This window comes from Berghia stephanieae, unplaced genomic scaffold (genome assembly GCF_034508935.2).
Source record: "Berghia stephanieae isolate SIO BIC M18660-M18661 unplaced genomic scaffold, UCSD_Bste_1.3 scaffold194, whole genome shotgun sequence".
Lineage (NCBI taxonomy): Eukaryota > Metazoa > Mollusca > Gastropoda > Nudibranchia > Aeolidiidae > Berghia > Berghia stephanieae.
Genome location: NW_027623001.1, coordinates 912 through 28,658, shown reverse-complemented (window position 1 = coordinate 28,658; position 27,747 = coordinate 912). Strand labels below are relative to the sequence as shown.

Here is a 27,747-nt window from a genome sequence, read left to right as displayed (position 1 = left end):
GACCAGTGATCCTTCTCCATTTCAAGTCGTAAAATTTAAATTTCTCAAAAAATTAAAAGTTTTGGCATTATTTTAAAGAGTAGTCTTCCCATAGAACACGGTATTGACGAAATTGAAAAATTCATGAAATTTTAACCAAGGAGAGCTACCCGAAAAATCAATTTCTTCCCCTTGATGTTATCAAAACAATTGCTTCTGCTTTAGCATTGTCTCGTCTAGATCATTCTAACTCCCTACTCGCTGGTCTACTAAATATCAAAATAAACAAACCACAAAGAGTACAAAATAAGGCAGCTTGGAGAGTCTTAGGAAGGTCAAAATTTGATAATCCAAGAAATGCTACGAACTCTTTATTGGCTTCTAGTTGGGTTATAATCGAATTTGTAAATGCTCTAATCTATTGCAATGCTCTCAAAACCTGTCCCCAAAATCGTATTGTAGAACTACTTCCCCTTTATACAACTATTAGACAATTGGATTCAATAGTCTGATGTCACGTCGCCCAGCAACGGCGGCCATCCTGATTCTAAACAAATAAATTCTGTACTTTTTATTCCTCATGCTGGCTAGAACTTTTCATATTTCTGTGATCAGAATGTTTAAAAATCAAAACATGATCAGATTTATAATGCTTTTTTCTCTGGATACGCTTTTATGCTCCTCGGAGAAATATTTCATAAATGCGTCCGCGATTGTTCCGATAGTTTAGAGCCAGTTACTAAGTTACTAAGTTACCATGCGTCATTACGAGGGAAGTGACGTTACGACTGTTGAAGCGTATTAATAGCTAATGAGGCCTATTACTAGTGACACGAACATAAAAATTGAAGCAATGTGGACACAGAACTATCACAAAAAACACACACCAACAAAGAAATAGAGAAATTAGGAATTGTTCTAAAAATAAAGAAAATCAACTTAGCTGAGAGTTTGTGAGAGTAGTCGTGATAGGAACAAGAGATGAAGTGAGTAGGAAAGTGCCAGAAGACAATAGAGAATAAGAATTTCGCGCTGGCGATGGGGGCTCGAACCCGTAACCTTACTGGTTTGACAACTCCGCCTGGCCGGGGAGAGTGTGACTCTACCGTATGAGCTATCCACCACCTGTGATAGGAAACACTTTCCTTCTATGGTGAACGCGTATATATTATTTCCTTTGTTCATCACCAGCTTATTATATCATAAATTATCAACAACCTGACATGATAAGGCTAATAAGGCAATTCAGTAATAGAAAGATAAAAATATCATTATAAAGATCTATGAATTTTATTTTTCCTGTTACGGAGCATACTTTTTAATGATATTTCCAGATTTGGAATGGCTTTTTCTAGAATTAGCATCATAACATTTGATAACGAAATTTTAAACTTGTTCACGTTCACAGTTTTACAAACCTGTATCTACAGAAAAAAAAACGGTATTGAAAAGATTGTACTTACGGGTAAAGTTGCTGGGAAGAAAAGAAGAGGGAGACAGGCAGAGGATAGATTACATTGACAATCTGAACGGATGGATTGGTGGAGGAGGAACAGGAATCGAGCTATTGAGAAGATATGAGGACAGATATGGTTGGAGGGACATGATCGCCGATGTCTGCAACAGGCCTGGCACTTGATGGTGATCTACAGGCAAAGCATTAATTAAAAAAAAAAACACAAACTGATCTAGCGGAGAGGCGTTTGATTGTTTTTATCTCATTTATACTGTAATGAGGTTTGCCCAACAAAATTACCTGGAATTTTCTCCTTGAGACAAAGTATTTGATTTTCCTGATGACTCGAATGGCTGTTTTGTGGGCCTCTGTCAATCTGCATTAGCGGAGAAACGACAAGTACATGGTATATGTGTGAATGTATTCTTTTATAATAATAATAATAATAATAATAATAATAATAATAATAATAATAATAATAATAATAATAATAATAATAATAATAATAATAATAATAATAATAACAATAATAATAATAATAATAATAATAATAATAATAATAATAATAATAATAATAATAATAATAATAATAATAATAATAATATAATAATAATAATAATAATAATACACATTTATACCGCGCTCATTCTCGTGTAAAACACAAGCTCTGGGCACTTTACAATAAAAATATCAATTTTAAGTGAAAAAAAAAATAGTAATAATTCATAGCCAAATCAAGGATTCATAGAGTCAATAAAACAAATACAGTAAAAATGTGTCTTGAGATTCTTTTTAAAGGTAAGTAAAGACTTGCACTCCCTCAGACCACGTGGTAGTTCATTCCAAATCTTGGGGCCGAAACAAGCAAACGATCTATCACAAAATTTTGTTCTTGATCTTTTTTTCCGAAATTTTCGTTTGGTCATTACGTGATCTTAAAGTGTAATTTTCAAATTTACACATGACCACGTGATCTGTGAAATATGCTGGTGCTATACCAGTCAAACATTTATAAACAAGACACGCGGCTTTGTAATCTGACAAGTAAATCTTTTAAGTAAAGATCTTAGAAAAGGTCAGTCATCGGAAATTTCTTTATTTTTGGTATTTCTTTATTATTCATTTATATCTGCTTTATTACAAATGACCATCTTTCGTATTGGACTTGCAACTGATTCCATTGTCATCAAATATATAAATTCTTGGCACCATCGACTCTTTTAACTTGTAAGATTTGCCGGACTACCTTCTCGTGTCATTTCAAACAGTATTGCAATTGCAATATTGCAATGCTCTCAAACCCATTCCGCAAATCGTATTGTAGAACTACTTCCCGTTTACACCTAATAGACAAACACAAAAAAATAAATAAATAAATAAATAAATAAATAAATAAATAAATAAATAAATAAATAAATAAATAAATAAATAAATAAATAAATAACAAGGCTGTTTTATTTATATCGTCAAAATTATATTGTAGTTCTTAAACAATCCTTTTTCATATTTTCATTTTGCTCTATTGCATGTCCCTAACGGTATTCCTACGCTTTTTTCAAATCATCATTGCCTTATCCCATATTCTTTGTAGTCCTATATATATGATGTGAGATCCGAGCCAAGTCTGCAATACTCACAAAACGACTTTCTCTGGTTCATCCGCCTCATAATCTGTGTCTTCAGTCCCGTGCTGGTCACATGACATGGATTGTCGGTGACTCTCCCGGCGTCCGATACGTGGAGTAAGAGCCCCGGCTGTGGACACAAGAAAAACCCCTGCATAAGTCCTGTTTTACGTGGTGGTCGCATTGGAGTTTTGAACACCCCAAGATCTTGTTATAGATTTATATGACTTTTTCAAATTGAAAATTTTTGGGGGGATTTGTCCTTTTTCCTTTTTTCATTTGTCCATTATTCGAAAGACAAGAAAATACATATTTAAAGGATAATATTATAAATAAATATTGTAATTACTAGTGCCTGTTGCAAAAAAAAAAAAGCACAGAACCCTCCCCCCCCCCCCCCAAAAAAAAAAAAAACAAAACAAAACATGTTGATTATATTATTATAGGTATGAATATTTTTAAAAAAAATAAAATTAGTGTTGTGCAAAATACTATGGATAGTTAATTTTGGAAATAAATGTTATAGATAGATTACAGCCAATGACCAGCCAAGCTCTTACACTTCTCATCCGTGCAGGAGACTGAAGACGACACCGACTCCCGGCACAGATTGTTTGGTATCGTTGTTGTCGAGTCCAGGCGAGACGATCTACGTTTGCGTAGAGTTAAACTTGCCCGTCTGGCCATCCGGGCAAACACCGTCTCCTCGTTGGTGGGGTCGTGCACGTGAATCTTCCACGTGGCTTCCGACCTGGAATGTGGATCAGAGGCGTGGCATCGCCAAAGACACTGGCAAAAGGATTCAAAGATTCAAAGATTCAAAAGTTTATTTGTAGGCAATTGCCAATATAACTCATACAAGAATATCATATTTTCATCAACAAATCAAGTAAGTAGAATCAATAATAAAGCGAGGCAAACAATCATAGTAATAATGATAATAATTGTAGGAGCAAGATATAATAATAAAAGGAAGGAAACTTGTTGGAGACGCTGACATCGTTGGCCATTGCAGAAACACGCAACGGGGGGGGGGGGGGGAGTTGTGTGGGTCAAATTTTTAGGAAAAGAGCTATAGACACTTGGAAAAGGGACCAAGATATAAAAATAATATGGTACAGTGAACGACATAATCAGCCGGATGGTGAAAAGGTTTGAACTGAGATGTTGCCAAGTTTAGTTAGAAGTTCAATTTTTATCAAAAATGAATTCTTGTCATAAATGATTAAATCAACCTTTTTTGTACATCTTCGGGAAATACCAAAGCTAACTTTCACTTCTAAATATTTTTTTTAAAGCTAGTCAAGTTGAAAAAGTATGAAATTTGAGAAAAGTTGCTGGATACCTTTCTCATACATCCGACCATTACTTCATGAAACGTCACCTGATTTACTTCAAATGAAGATTTAAGAGCTCTGGGGAGCATATGCTTTCAGAAAATGTAAAAAAATGCAGATCCAAAATTTTCACCTTCCGGTTGATTATGTCATTCACTGACACATATAATGGGGGAAACTTGTCGGAGACGCTGACATTGGTCATTGCAGAAACATACATACAACGGGGGAATGTGTGTTGGTCAATTTTAGGAAAAGAGCCCGTTCATCATTCTCTAGCTATTTTTCCTCTTTCAACCTCCCCCTCCAAAAAAAAAAGGTGTATACATAAGTCATTGAGATTGTGGTTGGTTTATGAAGATACTCATCTGATAAACAAGAAAACGGCAACGTGCAATACCATTTTTTAAATAAATTAAATTTATCTACAAACAAATGAAAATGTAATGCCCCCTGATTCTTTAAAATTTCAAGAACAGAAATGGGATTTTAAAAATACATAGTCAGTTGGGATTGAGTGGCTTTTAAACGATATTTATACTATATCGATAGTATAATTGTTACAAGGTAATCGATTCTGCTTTTAATGCTATTATTTGGAACTTGAAGTAGTAGGTGTGTATGTCTATGTGTGTGTGTGTGGGGGGGGGGGGTTACTCATAACTGGAGATATAGACCATCTGACTGTACATCAATGTTATCTCTGATGTCAATATAGACTGTACACTTTTCCTGTCTGAGATATCCATGACTAACCTTCATATTATTATGTATTCTTAAACTGCACTTTTGTGGTAAAAGACTTATTTTGACGTCATTTTTTGGTCAGTGTCAGGCTATAAGTTAACAATGGCTACGGTTTCAGTGTCAGGCTATAACTTAACGATGGCTACGATTTGCTACATTCATCTAACCATATTATATCTATCTACTTCATTGACAAAGCGATGGTAACAATATATTATAGCAATAGATACATAATAGTCTCACATTGACCGTGAATCACGATGTAAAGTCAACCTATTTATATTAAAAAGGAGGATCCCATCGTGGCCTTCGTAAAGTTATGGCCTGACACTGACCAAAAAATGATGTCAAAATGTCAGTCTTTGGCCACAAAAGAAAACAAATCGTGAGTTGTATTCAATAGTTCAACCAATGAAATAACTTGTTTCCATGAGCTCTACTAACGACAACTCACTAGACGGTGCAAAAACCAAATAATGACGTCAAAATGCCAGTCCTTTTGGGTTTCAGTGTCAGGCTATAACTTAACGATGGCTACGATTTGCTACATTCATCTAACCATATTATATCTATCTACTTCATTGACAAAGCGATGGTAACAATATATTATAGCAATAGATACATAATAGTCTCACATTGACCGTGAATCACGATGTAAAGTCAACCTATTTATATTAAAAAGGAGGATCCCATACTAATTTTCTTCTTCTTTTTTTATCGAATCAATGTTATAGATAGTATGCGCTTGGCTAAGAAGCTCACAACATTGCCATCCGGAAGTAAAACGGACGAACACACAAACTGTGTAACCATGAACTTTAATAGTCTGGTTAATACAGTTTAGTGAGTACAACTCACAAACGCGGATGGCAAAAACAATAACAAAGGCCTGAGTGACGTCATCTGCATACTATCTATATTATAGATAGTATGCGCTTGGCTCAGAAGCTCATAACATTGCCATCCGGAAGTATAACGGACGAACACACAAAAACTGTGTGCAACCATGAAAGTTTATAGGCAGTTTAATACAGTTTAGTGAGAACTACTCATAAATGCGGATGTCAAAAAACAATAACAAAGACCTGAGTGACGTCATCTGCATACTATCTATACGTTTGACAAGTATCTCTGCCATCTCAAAAGCAAGCCTATTGGTTCGTGGGTTACACGTTGGGAGAGGATAAAACAATGTCACAAGCATCTCTATAAGAACAGCCTTCTATATTATATATCTATGTAACACAATTCCATTGCTATTCCTTTCATTGCTTTCTATAATATGGCTTCAGTCTGGTCTCTGACTGGCTTCTGTCTGACACACACACACACACACACACACACACACACACACACACACACACACACACACACAAAACACGAATATTGATTGAGCAATCCTTTATTCGTGTGTAATAAATTTGACATAGAATACACAAGCGATTACTCCAAAATTAGCACAAAGAGATATTTATTCATTGCCCATACTGAGACAAAGGGAAAGAAACGGAATCGAATAAATAAATAAATAAATCAATAAATAAATCAGATTGGCTCCAAGAGTTATTTTTAATTGCTAAAAAATTTCATTAAGACTGTTTACATTGCTTAAAGATTTGTACTTTTAAAATAAAATATTTGAATTTTATTTTCCTTTTAATGAATCTTGAAATATTGTCGGTTGCTTGCATTGTAACGATTTTTAAATTAAGTTTTTTTGTTGTTTTTTTTTTCAGTACATTTGTCGCTCAGAATAGGGAATGAGATTAGCGGAAGAGTAGCGTCCCTTAATTGGACCTTACAGAGAGAACGTCAATTTGGTTTTGCAGTGTCTCAAACCGCTTTCACCGGAAGCGAGGACGAGAGACGCATGCGCACAACCAACATGACGTTCTCTTTCTAATAACTTTTTCCACCGGTGACGTCACAGACTATGGGTGACGTCCAATCAAGGGACGCTACTCATCCGCTAATCTCATTCCCTATACAAATGTACAGGTTGTCCATAAAGTCTTCCTTTGATTTCAAAGACTCATTCTTCTAACACCGTTATAGATATTTGCATCTGATTTTGGCCATCTTCGAATTCTAAGGAGAAGGGGCCATAGACTCAAAACTGGAAGAGTATACAGGCTTCTGGACCAGTAAGAAGAGATACTGGATAGCGGCGATTCGACTTCAGTCGAGAACCTGCCTCACGGCGAAACGACTTCGGTCGAGAACCTGCCTCACGGCGAATCGACTTCGGTCGAGAACCTGCCTCACGGCGAAACGACTTCGGTCGAGAACCTGCCTCACGGGGAATCGACTTCGGTCGAGAACCTGCCTCACGGCGAAACGACTTCGGTCGGGAACCTGCCTCACGGCATCGTCACCTCATCATCAGTGGGGACGTTCCAATGTCCAACATGTACCGGTTGTGGTTGAGAGCCAAAAACATCTCGTCGAGCGTCCGTTGTGTTGTGACGAGGATTGCGGGCGGGTTCTCGACCTACACGAATGCGGGGTAGACTTTGCAGCCTGGATTGATCACCACAACATAGTAGTAGTGTTACACCATTAGAGGCTGCTGCCGTCTTCTAAGGTAAAGGCATACATTGATGCCAATAATTAGTCATCGACCTTCGTCACATCATCCAATGTCACAAAATCAACCCGAACTTAAAAGACATCATTTTTCTTGTCATCTATAGGGAATGAGATTGGCGCAAGAGTAGCTTCCCTTGATTGGACGTCACCTTACAGAGAGAACGTCAATTTGGTTTTGAAGAGTCTCAAGCCGCTTTCACCGGAAGCGAGGACGAGAGACGCATGCGCACAACTAACATGACGTTCTCTCTCTAATAACTTTTCCGCCGGTGACGTCACAGACTATGGGTGACGTCCAATCAAGGGACGCTACTCTTCCGCTAATCTCGTTCCCTATTTCGTAACAACAAAAGTACGACACAAATCTTGTTGTTTTATGTGATGGCATCAAAATAAAATTGTCAAAGATAACTCAACAACCTTTCACAGCCTAGTTTGACCACTAAAGGGAAACAACTCTTAAAAAATAGGATAATCTAAATTTGCTGAGATACAGAAAGATTGATTACATTCTCGTCGACCGAGGGATTCTGTCGCACTGTTGCTGTTCCGAAATAGAAGGAGACAAAAATGAGGTCTTTTAAGTCACTCAATCCTAACACCGACTATATCCGTAGTTTACCCGGGTTACTTTTACTCCATGCCTATTTATTACATTTTAATGAGACAAATTATATAGCGTAATATCAAATTTAATGTTTTTTATTTGGTTTTTAGATGTTTATGGTAGTTGAATAAAACTATCTTTCCACATGTTCATTTTTAATACATTTTGACAAGTAGCAAAAGTCTCTAGGATTGAGTGAGTTAAAATTATGTTGATTTTGTTAAATTTAGTGATGTAATGCGGGTGTATGAAATGGCTGGTGGGCATAAATGTATGGCTTTTTCCTGAAAGATGGGGAAACCAGGTGTAATTATATATATATATATATATATATATATATATATATATATATATATATATATATATATATATATATATATTGAATCGTGTTGGATACAAATATGGTACGGATAGTGCTCGACATGTAGCAATGGAGCGAATTATTATTTTAATATTTACCACAATGTTGGAGTCAGTCTGACTCCAACATCGTGGTAAATATTAAAATTATATATATATATATATATATATATATATATATATATATATATATATATATATATATATATATATATATATATATAAAATGGTTAGAGAATAATAAGTCACGGATATCAAGGATAGATTTTTTGACACCCTGTGTATTTTTAATTTCATCAAATGTGTGGCGATAGTTTTTATTTTTGTCTCAGACTTGGATATTTCTTACATTTTGTTATAGTTTAGTCCCGTTCTGCCCTTTATTTATCTACGTGAATCTACTTGTCTTTCTTTTCAAGAACTTATAATATGATCCATGGTCATTGGAAGTGTTATAATATATACTTTATTCATCCATAAAAATGGAAATTCGTTTACAGACGTGGTATGCATCAACATGTAGAAGCACAAAGTTGTGAATCTAGTCGTATGGCACTCGTTTTCGAATCGGAAGGTCTTGGGTTCGAGCCTTGCGCTCGGCGCATAGTTGAGTCCTTGGAAAAGGCTTTCACTCACATTCTCTCACCGTACTCAGGTGTAAAATGAGTACCTGGCCGTCAACAGCGTTGTCTTTGTCCGAAAAATTGTAATATCGCCTAACAGGCGTCATGTCCCGTCCTACATGTTAATTGTTGCTGTTGACCAGGGACCCCTTGTAAAGCGCTTTGAGCACATTTAGTGGATATTGCACTGTATAAAGCTCAATTTTTTAATTTTTAAAAAAGATCTATGGCGATAATGTATACATATATAATAATGCAAATGCACAAAAAGGTAAAAATATACAACCAAGAACCAATAGCAACACTTTATATATTAATTTGATAAATGGAGATAGGCCATAGCTCTGTGTTGTTAAATTGATAAATTGACCATAATAGGCCATAGCTCTGTGTTGTTAAATTGATAAATTGACCATAATAGGCCATAGCTCCGTGTTGTTAAATTGATAAATTGACCATAATAGGCCATAGCTCTGTGTTGTTAAATTGATAAATTGACCATAATAGGCCATAGCTCTGTGTTGTTAAATTGATAAATTGACCATAATAGGCCATAGCTCTGTGTTGTTAAATTGATAAATTGACCATAATAGGCCATAGCTCTGTGTTGTTAAATTGATAAATTGACCATAATAGGCCATAGCTCTGTGTTGTTAAATTGATAAATTGACCATAATAGGCCATAGCTCTGTGTTGTTAAATTGATAAATTGACCATAATAGGCCATAGCTCCGTGTTGTTAAATTGATAAATTGACCATAATAGGCCATAGCTCCGTGTTGTTAAATTGATAAATTGACCATAATAGGCCATAGCTCTGTGTTGTTAAATTGATAAATTGACCATAATAGGCCATAGCTCTGTGTTGTTAAATTGATAAATTGACCATAATAGGCCATAGCTCTGTGTTGTTAAATTGATAAATTGACCATAATAGGCCATAGCTCCGTGTTGTTAAATTGATACATTGACCATAATAGGCCATAGCTCTGTGTTGTTAAATTGATAAATTGACCATAATAGGCCATAGCTCTGTGTTGTTAAATTGATAAATTGACCATAATAGGCCATAGCTCCGTGTTGTTAAATTGATAAATTGACCATAATAGGCCATAGCTCTGTGTTGTTAAATTGATAAATTGACCATAATAGGCCATAGCTCTGTGTTGTTAAATTGATAAATTGACCATAATAGGCCATAGCTCTGTGTTGTTAAATTGATAAATTGACCATAATAGGCCATAGCTCTGTGTTGTTAAATTGATAAATTGACCATAATAGGCCATAGCTCTGTGTTGTTAAATTGATAAATTGACCATAATAGCCATAGCTCTGTGTTGTTAATTGATAAATTGACCAAATAGGCCATAGTCTGTGTTGTTAATTGATAAATGCCATAATAGGCCATAGCTCTGTGTTGTTAAATTGATAAATTGCCATAATAGGCCATAGCTCTGTGTTGTTAAATTGATAAATTGACCATAATAGGCATAGCTCTGTGTTGTTAAATTGATAAATTGACCATATAGGCCATAGCTCTGTGTTGTAAATGATAAATTGAGATAGGCCATAGCTCTGTGTTGTTAAATTGATAAATTGACCTAATAGGCCATAGCTCTGTGTTGTTAAATTGATAAATTGACATAAGGCCATAGCTCTGTGTTGTTAAATTGATAAATTGACCATAATAGGCATAGCTCTGTGTTGTTAAATTGATAAATTGACCATAATAGGCCATAGCTCTGTGTTGTTAATTGATAAATTGAGATAGGCCATAGCTCTGTGTTGTTAAATTGATAAATTGAGATAGGCCATAGCTCTGTGTGTTAAATTGATAAATTGACCATAATAGGCCATAGCTCTGTGTTGTTAAATTGATAAATTGACATAATAGGCCATAGCTCTGTTTGTTAAATTGATAAATTGACCATAATAGGCCATAGCTCTGTGTTGTTAAATGATAATTGACCATAATAGGCCATAGCTCTGTGTTGTTAAATTGATAAATTGCCTAATAGGCCATAGCTCTGTGTTGTTAAATTGATAAATTGCCAAATAGGCCTAGCTCTGTGTTGTTAAATTGATAATTGACCATAATAGCCATAGCTCTGTGTTGTTAAATTGATAAATTGACCATAATAGCCATAGCTCGTGTTGTTAAATTGATAAATTAGTAGCATAGCTCTGTGTGTTAAATGTAAATGAGATAGGCCATAGCTCTGTGTTGTAATGATAAATTGACCATAATAGGCCATAGCTCTGTGTTGTTAAATTGATAAATTGAGATAGGCCATAGCTCGTGTTGTTAAATTGATAAATTGACCATAATAGGCCATAGCTCGTGTTGTTAATGATAATTGACATATAGGCATAGCCTTGTTTAAATTGATAAATTGAGATAGGCCATAGCTCGTGTTGTTAAATGATAAATTGACCATAATAGGCCATAGCTCTGTGTTGTTAATTGATAATTGAGATAGGCATAGCTCCGTGTTGTTAATGATAAATTGACCATAATAGGCCATAGCTCGTGTTGTAAATTGATAATTGACCATATAGGCCATAGCTCTGTGTTGTTAATTGATAAATTGAGATAGGCCATAGCTCCGTGTTGTTAATTGATAAATTGACCTATAGGCCATAGCTCCGTGTTGTTAAATTGATAAATTGACCATAATAGGCCATAGCTCTGTGTTGTTAAATTGATAAATTGACATAAGGCCATAGCTCTGTGTTGTTAAATTGATAAATTGACCATAATAGGCCATAGCTCTGTGTTGTTAAATTGATAAATTGACCATAAAGGCCATAGCTCTGTGTTGTTAATTGATAAATTGAGATAGGCCATAGCTCGTGTGTTAAATTGATAATTGACATATAGGCCATAGCTCTGTGTTGTTAAATTGATAAATTGACATAATAGGCATAGCTCTGGTTGTTAAATTGATAAATTGACCATAATAGGCCATAGCTCTGTGTTGTTAAATTGATAAATTGACCATAATAGGCCATAACTCTGTGTTGTTAAATTGATAAATTGACCATAATAGGCCATAACTCTGTGTTGTTAAATTGATAAATTGACCATAATAGGCCATAGCTCTGTGTTGTTAAATTGATAAATTGACCATAATAGACCATACCTCTGTGTTGTTAAATCTATAAAAACAAACAATCAAAACAAGTTGATAGATAACGACGATTCAAGACACCAGAAATGAGATGAGGTTTTTTTTCTTTGTAAAAAAAAAGTGAAAATGGAAAGGCTTCGTATGGGAACAAAACAGACAATGGACGTTTCGGGTACAAACCCTTCGTCAGCACAACAATACACAAATAAACGTGGAAAACAAATAAAATATAATGAAAAATAACTTGTATCGTCTGTACTCAATGGTGGTTGCAGTATGAATGAAATGTTAGCCTGGCGTGGGTAGAGGATAGGGTGCCCCAGGGGGGTGATCTAATTGATAAGCAAAGGTCAGCGTCAGGGAACAGAACTTTCCAGACTATAATGGAAGATAAAAGACATATTGGTAGTAGTAGTAGTAGTAGTAGTAGTAGTAGTAGTAGTAGTAGTAGTAGTAGTAGTAGTAGTAGTAGTAGTAGTAGTAGTAGTCAGGCAGCCCTTACCGTTTTCTTCTGTAAAAAAAAAGGAAACTTCGAAAACAAGCCACCATTGTTCATTATCCGATCCGAGCAGTGAGAGGCATACTTATCTTATCTTATCCTATCTTATCTTATCATATCTTATCTTATCTTACTGAAGGCTTAATAGGAATTATCCTTTAAATGCCTTATACAATAGTTTATAATTACAGAATCTCATATAGCTTGTATTGTATCATTCACAGACAGTTTTACACAATTTTGAATGTCAGGAAAAATGTAAAAATCGAAAAATACTATCATAGAATACTTGTAATTGAAAACTGGTCAAGATCGAATGAATCATAAATGTACAAAATTCATAGTACAATGAAATATTAATGACAAAAAATAATTATGAAAGCAACAACGATAATAATCATACATTAGTCTCTGATAAATTATGATTTTACATTGTTTCAGATGTCATGCATTTGCAAACCAGTACAACTTACTTGTATTAAAGTTGCGGCCGCCGGGATCTGTCGGTTGAAATGTTTCTGTCGCTGTTTTTGCTGGACTTTTAAAGCGAAACCAGATCCAAGAATACCCTGAAAAGTGACAAGTAACTGATGGATTAAATTAGAAGATAATTCATCATCATCATCATCATTGCCTTTTTCACCCTGGGTCAGGGTATAGGCCACAGACAAACAGTTTCCATCCTTCTCTATCATCATCATCATCATTGCCTTTTTCACCCTGGGTAAGGGTATAGGCCACAGACAAACAGTTTCCATCCTTCTCTATCATCATCATCATTGCCTTTTTCACCCTGGGTCAGGGTATAGGCCACAGACAAACCGTTTCCATCCTTCTCTATCATCATCATCATCATTGCCTTTTTCACCCTGGGTCAGGGTATAGGCCACAGACAAACAGTTTCCATCCTTCTCTATCATCATCATCATCATCATCATTGCCTTTTTCACCCTGGGTCAGGGTATAGGCCACAGACAAACAGTTTCCATCCTTCTCTATCATCATCATCATCATCATTGCCTTTTTCACCCTGGGTCAGGGTATAGGCCACAGACAATCAGTTTCCATCCTTCTATATCATCATCATCATCATTGCCTTTTTCACCCTGGGTCAGGGTATAGGCCACAGACAAACAGTTTCCATCCTTCTCTATCATCATCATCATCATCATCATCATCATCATCATCATCATCATCATTGCCTTTTTCACCCTGGGTCAGGGTATAGGCCACAGACAAACAGTTTCCATCCTTCTATATCATCATCATCATCATTGCCTTTTTCACCCTGGGTCAGGGTATAGGCCACAGACAAACAGTTTCCATCCTTCTCTATCATCATCATCATCATCATCATCATCATCATCATCATCATCATCATCATCATTGCCTTTTTTACCCTGGGTCAGGGTATAGGCCACAGACAAACAGTTTCCATCCTTCTCTATCCTGAGCTATCTTTTTAATCTCATTCCAGGTCTTACCACTTCTCTGTATATCAGATAAATGGTACATAGCAATTCATTTATTTTTAGACCATGCAGCAGAATCTCAGAGACATTGATTTAAAAAAAATTGAGCTTTATATAGCGCAATATCCACGAAATGTGTTCAAAGTGCTTTACAAGGGGTCATTGGTCAGCAGCAACATTTAACATAAAGGACGGGGCATGCCACCTGCTAGGCGATATTACAATTTTTCGGACAAAGACAACGCTGTTAACGGCCAGGTACTCATTTTACATCTGAGTGCGATGAGATAATGTGAGAAAAGAGCCTTTTCCAAGGACTCAACTATGCGCCGAGCACGAGGCTCGAACCCAGGACCTTCCAATCCGAAAGCGAGTGTCATACTACTAGACCACACAGCCGCATACAAGGAGATTTTGATTGCGAGAATCACAGTGTGAAATCCAATAGAAATCAAAACAAAATATTACAATTCCCACGATGTATCGCCGCTTCTCTCCCTACCTCCCGACTGTGGTTGTGGCGACCCGTTATCTTCTCTTCTTCTTCTACTTCCAACAACGTAATCTCACAAAATGCTGTAATTTAGCTATAAATACAATAGAATGGTTTTTATTGTCGCACTCTGCCGTGGCACCTTTTTATCTTTTTCAATTTTTATCGCAAATATCTATGACTTATTTTAAAAAAATACCTTTATTTATCCTATAGGGGAAATTTGTCACTAACGTCTATTCCAAGGGAGCCTCAGTGCAGCGCCGCAAATTGAGCTAGGGCCAGGTGACTTGTTCAAGGCCATACAGCACAACGGGTATTCGACCTCGGTACCTTTTGGGTACGAAGCAAAGACCGCTGAGCCACATTGCCATTAAGATGACCTTAAAAAAGAATTATGCCGTTTCCGCATCATAAGACATTGTCGCCTAGGCATTCCATGCATGAATTATTAGATGATTCATCAAACAAGTGGACAAATTGGTGGTTAATAATCTTGCTCAAGGAAAAAACGAAAGTGTCTGAAGCGGGGCTCGAACCCGGGTCTTTCCGGGTTACAGTGCAATGCCTTAACCACTCGGCCACTACGCCCCTTAAGATGACCTTAACTTGTTCAAAATTAAAAATCTATAAAAATGTTAGAATCTTGTTTATAAAATATTTGACAAGCCGAGACTCATCTTAATTTATCGATATCTATAGTACAGAAAAACGATTGGCCAAATTGAATGCTGGAATTGGATTCAGTAGTCTGATGGCCCGGCAACGGCGGCCATTTTGGTTCTAAACAAAGAAAATCATTACTTTTTATTCTTCATGCTGGCTAGAACTTTTCATATGCCTTGTGATCAGAATGTGTAAAAGTCAAAACATGATCAAATTTATGGGTTTTTTTCCTATGGAAACGCTTTTATGCTCGCCGGAGAAATATTTCATACGGCATCCGGCATTGTTCCGATAGTTTAGAGCCAGTGTTACTAAGTTACCATGCGTCATTAGGAAGGAAGTGACGTTACGACTGTTGAAGAGTAATGTCTGTGAGGAAGTCTCAGTCAGTCAGTACAAACACTTACAGCGGGTAAGGCGAAGAAGGAGATGGCGAATACAGCGAAGCAGGAGGCCACGATTTTGCCCAACCACGTCTTGGGTACCTTGTCTCCGTATCCAATAGTCATCACTGTTATCTAGAAATTAATAATAATAATAATAATAATAATAATAATAATAATAATAATAATAATAATAATAATAATAATAATAATAATAATAATAATAATAATAATAATAATAATAATAATAATAATAATTTATAGTGCGCCAAACATCCCTTCATCAGGAGGGCTCTGGGCGCATAACATATTTTAACTTAATCATTAAGCCCTAACACAGTACACGACCAACGCTAATTATACACATAATCAAAAGAAAGCCTGTCGGAATAAGAATGTCTTCAATCGACGCTTGAATTCCTCTAGTGAAGACGAAGAACGTATCTCTAGTGGTAGTAAATTCCACAACCTTGGGCCAGAATGCTGAAAGGCGCGTTCACCAGCCTTCACTCGACAGCGGGGTGTTTTCAAATTATTATTAATTTATATCTCACAGATCACGTGGTAATGTGTAAATTTGAAAATTACACTTTAAGATCATGTAATGACCGAACGAAAATTTCGGAAAAATGATCAAAAACAAAATTTGGTGATAGATCGTTTGCTTGTTTCGGCCCCAAGATTTGGAGCGAATTACCACGTGGTCTGAGGGAGTGCAAGTCTTTACCTGCCATTAAAATGAATCTCAAGACACATCTTTACTGTATTTGCTTTTATTGACGTTATAAATCCTTGATTTGGCTATGAATTCATTGCACTGCATTTTTTTCACCTTTTTTTTTATTACTCAAAATTGATAATTTATATTGTAAAGTGCTCAGAGCTTGTGTTTTACACGAGAATGAGCGCTGTTTTTCAAATGTGTATTATTATTATAATTATATATATATACATATATATATATATATATATATATATATGTGTGTGTGTGTGTGTGTGTGTGTGTGTGTATTTGTGTGTGTTTTATGTTATTCCGATTAATGGAACAATACCCATAATTATAATGGCTTTATTTATAATCTCTTTGAAATGCTAAATTATTGCAAGAATTTTTGCTCGGTGGCTCGTCTTATAAAAAAGTCAAATAATTTTAATAGTGACCACTGACCGGACATGTAAAAGTGATTGTGGGAAATTTTTGTCCTGACGTTGAGTCCATTACATATATTACCCCACTCGACTCAGGAGTGAATGAGCACCTGGCTACAGGTGTTGGTGGATATTGTAAGTGTGGACTCAAAAAGGACGCCAAACAGTTGAAATATATAAAACGGAAATATGGTTCAAGTTAGCCTGTTGGGGAACTAAATTTTTTTGAGTGTTTTTAACATCAGATCTTCAACCTTTCCTCAACCATCGTCCTTTTTACTGGCGCTGAAATGACCTAAAAGTGCTGCAAGCACAGCATTGAATCCCTGTAAAATACTTCTTCAAGCCTTAGAGTTCTCAAATAATTTTCCTTTTTTGATTAATTGATGGTTGTATAAAAGAAAGATGAATGGCTTATCGTGATGTATGCGCAAGGGAGAATGAAAATAAGGAGGGAAAGATATCAACTCACTCAATCCTATAGACATTTGCTTCTTTTCACAAATGAAAAAATATATATTAAAAAGGAGCATGTACATAGATAGTTTTATTCAACTATCGCTAACGTGTAAAAACTAAAACAATAGCTTTGAGACCACGCCTGTAAGTTGTCTCATAAAAATGTAATAAATAGGCATGGGGTAAAAGTAATCCGGGTAAACTACGGATATAGTCGGTGTTAGGGTTGAGTGAGTTAAAGTGTACCTACCACTCCCCACCAAAGGGCGTCTGCATAGCTAGAAAAGTCCTTCCGACCATCTTCTCTCTCAGCAAGATAAACGAAGTAGGAGGAGAAGATGAGGCCGAGGAATCCTATGTACAGGGTTGTGATGAGTTCCTGGGGTGGAAAGGTGGGACGACATATCATAGAACTGTCATCGTAGTGTGCGGCTATGTGGTCTAGTGGTATGACACTCGCTTTCGGATCGGAAGGTCCTGGGTTCGAGCCTCGCGCTCGGCGCATAGTTGAGTCCTTGGAAAAGGCTCTTTACTCACATTCTCTCACCGTACTCAGGTGTAAAATGAGTGCCTGGCCGTTAATAGCGTTGTCTTTGTCCGAATAATTGTAATATCGCCTAACAGGCGTCATGTCCCATCCTACATGTTAAATGTTACTGTTGACCAGGGACCCCCTTGTAAAGCGCTTTGAGCACATTTAGTGGATATTGCGCTATATAAAGCTCAATATTTTTTAATTGTTTGAATAATTGAAGAAATGAAGGAATGAATGGATAAATGATTAAAAGAATGGATAGATGAATGAGTGATTGAATGATTGAATGAATGAATAAATGAATGAGTAATTAAGGAAATCTGCACCAGCAGACATTGGTACATTTAAAATCGGTGCTATCCGCTTTCTGTATAACAGAAAAGAGAGAGAGAGAAACCAATGACGGCCAACAAACTATGGTTCAGGGCCTGTCTCACTGTTGAAATCACTTCAACCAATACTAATGATAGCTCTGCATTCCCCAAAATTGCCAAAATCAACACCATAATTACAAACCCACAACAACAGTATTGTGTGATAATTACCATCCCATCACCAGAAAAAGAAACTATCACCAACCATTTGTGACCTATCGTCTCGAAACGGTATTATGTCGGAACGAACCAAATGCTTAAAAGTCGAATTAAATGTTAAACTGGTCAAAAAGATAAATTGTTGGCATTAGCACCCTGAAATATGCTATCCGCTCTCCTCAATAAAACATACAAACTCAACACAAGTCTGTTATTTCTGGCTATAAATTCAATTTTCAACATCTTAACCATCCCGACTTAACACCGTTTTGAGGCGAAGGGTCACATTTATCCCCACGGCTCACCTGTCTATGTAGATATATAACAGAACCCAGCAACCTCCAGGTTCCCCCCTGACGATCTACGTGTAGCATACGCAGGATCTGAAGGAACCGGACACCCCTGTGGAATATAGATAAAATTATGGTTGGTCAATTATCGTATCACAATATCACAACATTGTTAGTGGTAGTAATAATAATAATAATATAATAATAATAATAATAATAATAATAATAATAATAATAATAATAATAATAATAATAGTAATAATAATATTAATAATAATAATAATAATAATAATAATAATAATAATATAATAATAATAATAATAATAATAATAATAATAATAATAATAATAATAATAATAATAATAATAATAATAATAATAATAATAATAATAATAATAATAATATTAATAATAATAATAATAATAACAATAATAATAATAATAATAATATTGTAAGAACGTTTGGTTGGCAGATAGGCGTACGCAGAACAACTTTTAAAAAATTCTAATCCTGGATAGCTGTAATTTTCATGTAGGGCTATATTATTATGAGAATGTTTAGAATAATAGCTTTTATAGATATAATGAAGTTGACGTCACTCGGGTCTTTGTTATTGTTCTTTTGCCATCCACGTTTATGAGTACTTCTCACTTAACTGTTTTATCTAGACTATAAACGCTCATGGTTACACAGAGTTTTGTGTGTTGGTCCGTTATTCTTCCGGATGGCAATGTTGTGAGCTTCTTAGCCAAGCGCACACTATCTATACGCTATAGATAGTTCGGAGATGACGTCACTCAGGTCTTTGTTATTGTATTTTGCCATCTGCGTTTATGAGTAATGCTCACTGAACTGTATTAACCTGACTATAAACGTTCATGGATACACACAGTTTTGTGTGTTGGCCCGTTATACTTCCGGATGGCAATGTTATGAGATTCTTAGCCAAGCGCATACTATCTATACATAAGAAGGAAGTGTGTATTCCAGGCCCTACACCAGTGTATGAAATATACACGTGTGTTTTACCTACCCCGGAAGTGATCGTCTAGGCGATACAGCTTGACTGAAATGTGAGGTGGTCTGGTGTTTTGGCACTGGGTAACTGTAATCTTGGTAAAAATCTTTTTTTTTTTAATTGAGCTTTTATATAGCGCAATATCTACTAAATGTGCTCAAAGCGCTTTACAAGAGGTCCCTGGTCAACAGCAACATTTAGCATGTAGGACAGGACATGACGCCTGTTAGGCGATATTACAATTTTTCGGACAAAGACAACGCTGTTCACGGCCAGGTACTCATTTTGCACCTGAGTACGATGAGACAATGTGAGTACAGAGTCTTTTCCAAGGACTTAACTATATGCCGAGCGAGGCTCGAACCCAGGACCTTTCGATCCGAATGCGAGTGTCATACCACTAGACCATATAGCCGTAATCTTGGTAGGAGAGTTGAGAGTTCGAGCCTCTTTTCTGGCACTTTATTTTTGTATCCCTTAACCAAGATTATCTCAACTTGCACACTTTGACAACAAGAAACTGTTGTCCTGGTTATATCAGAATCGAGAATTTTTTTTCTTTACAGATTTAATTTAGCCTTTTTTTTCAGAACATAGAGAAGACTATTGACTATTTGTGCTTGTTTTAATATGGCTAGTTGACATTTTGGATGTGTATGTCTAGGTGGGGAGTGTTGAAAATATTGAATGGATCTGGCAAACAGAAGTCGAGAGTGAAGGGGTGAAGATCGGAAGAAATGAAAATAACGGAAAGTGAATGAAAGAAGAATTTGAGGAATAGAAAAAGAATTGAAAGCAAGAACCTTGATTTTAGAATTTAATTTTCACATCATAAACGTTTAATAAACGCAAAACAAATTGGTGGGTACGATTAATTATATAGACTACGTATTTACATAGTTTTATTGTGTTATAATAAATGTTGATTCATGAACCCGTTAACTGTCTAACTCTGGAAAGTCACGTGTTTTAAAAATTGTCTAGAAAACTCGTCTTCAATAGGATTCAATGGTCTGATGTTACGTCGCCAAGCAACGGCGGCCATCGTGGTTCTAAACAAAGAGAATCTGTACTTTTTATTATTCATGCTGGCTAGAACTTTTCATATGCCTTGTGATCCGAATGTGTAAAAGTCACAACATGATCTGATTTATGATGTTTTTTTTTTATCCTCTGGATACGCTTTTATGCTCGTCGGAGAAGTATTTCATAAGGGCGTCCGCCTTTATGATTGTTCTGATAGTTTATAACCAGTTACTAAGTTACTGTGCGTCATTACGAGGGAAGTGACGTTACGACTGTTGATTTCTATAATCGATGGATCGTCATCTTGGCAAAAAAAAATAAAATAAAAAAAATAAAGCTATCAAACCTGGGAATTCTCGATATCTGCTGTTGGTCAAGGACCCATTGTAAAGCGCTTTGAGCACATTTAGTGGATATTGCACTATATAAAAGCTCAATTTTTTGTTTTGTTTTTTTAAGACTTCTCCAGAATTTAGACCAGTCATAAGTTGGGTCTCTCTCGGGGTCTTGTTACTGGTCTAAATTTGTAAAACACGTGACTTTCCAGAGTAAGACAGTTAACGGGTTCATGAGTCAACATTAATTATATAACTCGAATTTTAAGCGTCAAAAGTAGTGCCGCGCTGAAGATCGGTCTAGACCGCGGTCCGACGGTCTTTTAGCTGTGAACCGAAGACCGGTCCCAGAGGGGAAGACCGGCGACGGTCCTCACTTCTTATCACCTTTCAACTAGTGCGGGGCGGTCCTTGCAAGGACCACGGTCCTACGGTCTCGCGCCATAGCCTACTACTTCCCCAGCGATTCGTTGCTTCGGTTGCCTATCTTCCACCAATCACCACCCATCCCACTTAATTAATCGCACCCACCCCCCTTTGCCATACACTAAACGACACAGACGACCATACAGGCAGACGACCACCAACCTCCACTCCGCAAACCGCCCTTTCGTGTGTGAGATGGGGGGAACAGGAGGCGCACGCCTTGGACGATTCCATTATACGGGGTAAATTTCAAAATTTACTACACCATAATGATCGCAATGACAATGATCTATGGTGAAGGCATGACCCCTCTTCTCTAATGGGTTATTGTTTGAAATGTATGTGACTACAAAAGATGTGTGTGTGTGTGTGTGTGTGTGTGTGTATGTGTGTGTGTGTGTGTCGAACCTAGCAAGTAGCAAATCCGATTTTTTGTTTTCTTTTGTCCATCTCTTGTCGCCACTCCTTTCTATCGCAGTGTTGTCATTTAAAATAATACAATAATATTAAAATTTCGTTTGGTGTTTTTACTAATCAAATAATATGAGTTTCATTAGTTTCTTCCTTCCAAAAAACCCAGTTATAACGTCTGAATTTTAAAAGAGTCCAATAGAATATTTGGGGACCCCGATAGCTCAGTTGATAGAGCATTCTCTTTATACGCAAAGGGCCAGAGATCGATCCCGGGTGCAGTCGATTTTTTTCTGAATCCCTGTCTACTCAGCAATGAATGGGTAGCTGAGTTTGTTAGATCTGGCGAAAAGTCACCATCGACCCCTCTTATCACCTCATCCACCCCCTCTTATTATAACTTCACGTCTCTCTCTTACTCTTCAATGCTCGCTGCCCTCTAATGTGTGTGTGTGTGGGGGTGGGGGGGGGGGTAGGAGTTGCGTGTGTGTATCAACGCCACGAACAACTCGATCAACGCCTTGGGCGATGCCATTATCTCCGTTAATGGGGATAAATTTCAATTTTATTAAATTATCGAAGTAACAATGAAGTACGGTGAGCAAATAAAGAAGGCATCACCCCTCTTCTCTAATTAGGTTACAATTTGAAATGAGTGTGACTACTCCGTGTGTTTTACTCCTGTAGGCCACGGTTTTCATCGTGTAGCGGTCTTTAACGGTTCAAGAATGAACGATCCCACGCTCTCAAAGGTCAAACCGGTTCGAATTTCCAACAGTCTCTCAGGAATGTTCAATGTCGAAAAGGACCGGTCCTAGGACCGGTCCTTGCGGTCTTCATTTCCCAAGGACCGTAGGACCGTGGTCCTTAAGCTTGCCAAGGACCGCCCCGCACTAGTCAAAAGTGCATCTCGACATAAAACCGTTTTCATGGGGGGGGGGGGGGGTTGTCATACAGTATGTAGAAGAGTCAGTGCTTTGGAACAACACCAAGCGACATCTGAATCTACAGACCTACCTAATATTTCGAAAAATTCGTAGAATTTACTTGCCTCCAACTTCAGAAGTTCAGAAATTAAAATGTTGATTTTTAAAGTAAACGAGAGCGACCATAATAATCTTCATCTCCTAAAATTTAAGAATGTTATAATTTTTATGTAGACAGGTCTGTATATAGCATTACTACAGTTTCTATTTATATGGAAAAGTAAAAAAAACACTTTTTAGTACCTCTGTTTATTCAAACACTTTATACTTTTATGGTGTGCTAAAATCGTGTATTGTGATTTTTTTATAACCTCAGGAATGGGAGACACCCAATGTTTGTCGTCACTTGCCAGTTTAGATTTATCTCCGTCTTTTAAATACGTCATTAATATCAGGTATAGGTATATTGACCCTTAAAACAATAGAAGAAAAAAATTAATTAAATAAAAAATAATAAAATAAAATAAAAACAAAAAAAAACAAAAAAAAAAAACAACAACCCCTGAGTAAATAATTAAATAAGAAGAAAAAAAAAGACGAATAAATGAATAGATAAATAAATATATAAGTAAAAAAAAAAGTTTATTTTATATGACTTAATAACCCTGGTACACTGTTAGATAGGGGAATTGTGTATTGTGATTAATCTAATGATGCGGTGTGTGTGTGATGTGACAACACTATACGCATAATATAAAGGGTTGCAATACTAAGTGCGATGAGTGAAAAACAACAAATACACACTCTGATGAACCCTTGTGAAATATCAATTGCGTGGCGTGTTAATCTGTGCTAATAATATATAATTTATTAGATACGACGATGAAAAAAAAAATTAAAAAATTGAGCTTTATATAGCGAAATATCCACTAAATGTACTCAAAGCGCTTTACAAGGGGTCCCTGGTCAACAGCAATATTTAACATGTAGGACGGGACATGACGCCTGTTAGGCGATATTACAATTTTTCGGACAAAGGCAACGCTGTTAACGACCAGGTACTCAATTTACACCTGAGTACGGTGAGAGAACGTGAGTAAAGAGCCTTTTCCAAGGACTCAATTATGCGCCGAGCTCGAGGCTCGACCCAAGGACCTTCCGATCCGATAGCGAGTGTCATACCATTAGACCACATAGCCGAAGTTGAACATAGAGATGTATATTTAATGATAAAAGCACGGTTTTGTTTAATGTGTAAATGAAATAAATGCACATACACCGAGTAACAATAAATTTACAATCGTATTTAAGCTCACAAGTAATTGAATATTAATTTAATTATAATGGTGGAGAGAAGGATTGTCATTCATAGTTGTACATAACATTGATTGCGCTGTCAAAGCTTATGGCTCTAGTCAACGTGTTATTAGCAGCAGGTCTGATAACCCAAATTGTTGAATGGAAATACTCTGAAATGGCTGCAAAATATCACCCATCAATACAGTATTAAAGTCGCCCCATAATTGGATTCAATAGTCTGATGTCACGTCGCCCAGCAACGGCGGCCATCGTGGTTCTAAACAAAGAAAATCGGTACTTTTTATTCTTCATGCTGGCTAGAACTTTTCACATGTCTTGTGACCAGAATGTGTAAAAGTCAAAACATGATAAAATTTATGGGTTTTTTTTCCTTTGGATACACTTTTATGCTCGCCGGAGAGATATTTCATACGGGCGTCCGCCATTGTTCCGATAGTTTAGAGTCAGTGTTGCTAAGTTACCATGCGTCATTAGGAAGGAAGTGACGTTACGACTATTGAATCCTATTGCACTCGGTTATCAGACCTGCTTCATTATGCACCTCGGCACGAACCTTTTTTTTTTGTACCGCTATCAATGATGAATATACAAATTATAAGTAGTTATAAAAGCGAAACAATTTGACAAATCCACGGACAGATATACAAACAAGCCAAAATTAATAATAGACTGAAAGCATATTTTGTGTGCTTTTATTGATGACAAACAAATGGACAAATGCGATAGATACAAACATGGAACCAACGAGAAGGACCAGGTGACAGTTACACACACGATCACACAGATAGACAGACTAACCTGAATGCTGAAGTGGCGAATAATTGACCGTTTGATCTAAGGGTGGAAACAGAAATGGATGGAAGAATAGATTAGTCGTGCCTAAATAGTCAGGAAAAAGAGCCCGCATAAATATACCGTCTAAAAACAGGTTGTAGGAAGTTATAATATAGATAGTATGCACTTGGCTAAGAAGCTCATAACATTGCCATCCGGAAGTAAAACGGACCAACACACAAACTATGTGTAACCTTAAACGTTTGTAGTCTGGTTAATACAGTTTCGTGAGAAGTATTCATAAACGCGGATGGCAAAATACAATAACAAAGACCAGAGTGACGTCATCTTCGTTCTATCTAAATACAGAAAGACGAATTGTATATTGACAGGAGTGGTAACTAAAATCTTGTAAATAGTCGCCATAACAAAAATGAAAGATAAGATTAGACGATGCTCGGAAAAGAAAAAAAAATAGGACAGACAGACAGATAGACATGCAAAATGTCTTGTAACTTGAACAAACCTCTGATGAGGTGATGAAAGTGACCGACGACAATCCACCAGACAAAGAGAGTATCAGAGAGATTTGGATGGTGAGATATACAGAGAAACTGTAGTATACAGATAGACAAACTAAAGGATGGACGAACAGAAAGAAACTCGAAGTGTGAAGAAAAAATAGAATCCTTCTGACTGGATATAGAGGAGGAAGAGACATAGATTTAGATGGTATATTACATGCAACAAACCGAAATAATATAAGCAGACATCAATTTAAAGACACAAATATGGGAAAAAAAAAGAGAGAAAATATACCGGAAAATAATAGAAATTAGCAACTAGACAAAGTTGACATGAAAAGAGGATAGATGCGGATAAATCAGAGAGAGAAACATGTGATCAAACATACACGAAAATTTACATTACACACAATCATAAACAGACGAACAAGGGCACACGGCAACGAAAACTAAGCTTATAGGGAATGAGATTAGCGGAAGAGTAGCGTCCCTTGATTGGACGTCACCGGCGGAAAAGTTATGTGACGTCCAATCAAGGGACGCTACTCTTCCGCTAATCTCATTCCCTATTGATTACGAGGCAACACATTTTAATTCAAAGTACCTTTTGACTCAGAGATAAAAAAAAAAAAAATTGGCTGCACTTACTTACAAAGGAAGGTTTGTAAAATTATTACTGACCTGATAGCAGAGGTGGCGAAGACTTGTCCCTCCGAACCGATAGTAAATACACAAATGGAAGCGATGACAACGATGAGATCTGTGGAAATGACAAGGAAAGAGATAAGATAAAAAATAAGTAAATACAGCTGTAAATAAAAAAAACAACTGATAATATGACAAATGATTATTGCTTTTTTCATGTCAATCCCCTCCCTACCATTATAAAGGAAAAAATTGATAGATCCAAAGCCTAAAGCAAACACAGCAAAAAAACAAAAACAAAAAACAACACGAACAAACAAACAAAACAATTAAACCCCCCCCCCCCCCCCCCCACTAAAAAAAAAAGACAAAAACAAACGTAACAGAAGCAACACCAGGGGGAGTCAAAACCCAAATAGTGTCAAATGCAAGACGAATAATCGATTTGTTTTTGTAATTATAACTCCGATTTCTATTGGGCAGATTTATTCATTCAATGATCACGCGCGGGTTTTTAAAGAAAATTATGACCCTTAAAATCATTGGTATTCTCATGCATTAAAAAAACCCACAGAGATAGTATCAAAACGTTTTTTTTTTCAGAAAGTAATTCAGAAAAGTGAGTGGAGAAGGCACTTTATGTTGTTAACAACAAGAGATGAAGTGAGTAGGAAAGTGACAGAAAACAATAGAGTGATGGGGTTTCATACGGTACGGTCACGCTCTCACCGGCCAGGCGGAGTTGTCCCACCAGTAAGGTCGCGGGTTCAAACCCCCATCACCGCCGCGAAAAAAAAGGTATAATATTCTCTATTGTCTTCTGGCACTTTCCTACTCACTTCATCTCTTTCAGAAAGCACTGTTACTGTGCGGTTGACTAGCTTCATTTTCAGTTGTTAAAACCATTCTACTGTCTGTAAGCAATAAATAGAACTGGTGATAAACATCGGATTCGTGAGAGAGATTGCTAGATATGTCCGATGTGTCTTTTTGAAATCAAAGCTTTTTGGTAAGAATCAGTGTTTTGCTTGTTGTCGTTTGTTGGGAACAGATAGCTACAATGCTCACGTTATAAGGGGTGGGGGGGGGGGGGGGGGGGGGGGGGAGGAGCGAGGTAGTATTGACACATGGTCTCTGCTTTGTACCAAGAAGAAACCGAGTTTGTCCGTACGTGGCCTTCGTAGTCATGGCCTGACACTGACCAAAAAAAATGACGTCAAAATGCCAGTCTTTTGCCACAAATCGTGAGTTGTATTCAATAGTTCAACCAATGAAATGACTTGTTTCCTTGAGCTCTACTAACGACAACTCACTAGACCCTACACAAACCTAAAAAGGGCGTCAAAGTGCCAGTCTTTGAGGGTTCTAGTGTCAGGCTATAGATAGTTCGAAGATGACGTCACTCAGGT

At 36.6% G+C, this 27,747-nt stretch overlaps 1 protein-coding gene across 1 annotated transcript; it reads right to left on the bottom strand.

Annotated features, from left to right (window-relative positions):
- Window positions 1–1,735: 1,735 nt before the first annotated feature.
- On the bottom strand, window positions 1,736–26,453 carry LOC144961257 (potassium voltage-gated channel subfamily KQT member 1-like; the record flags this gene model as incomplete). Its single annotated transcript, XM_078894512.1, has 8 exons — window positions 1,736–1,811; window positions 3,073–3,190; window positions 3,621–3,849; window positions 13,427–13,522; window positions 15,992–16,102; window positions 17,826–17,954; window positions 18,949–19,045; window positions 26,375–26,453. Coding segments are annotated over 8 exons (935 nt in total), but the record flags the coding sequence as incomplete, so codon positions are not given.
- Between the last annotated feature and the right edge of the window lie 1,294 nt (window positions 26,454–27,747).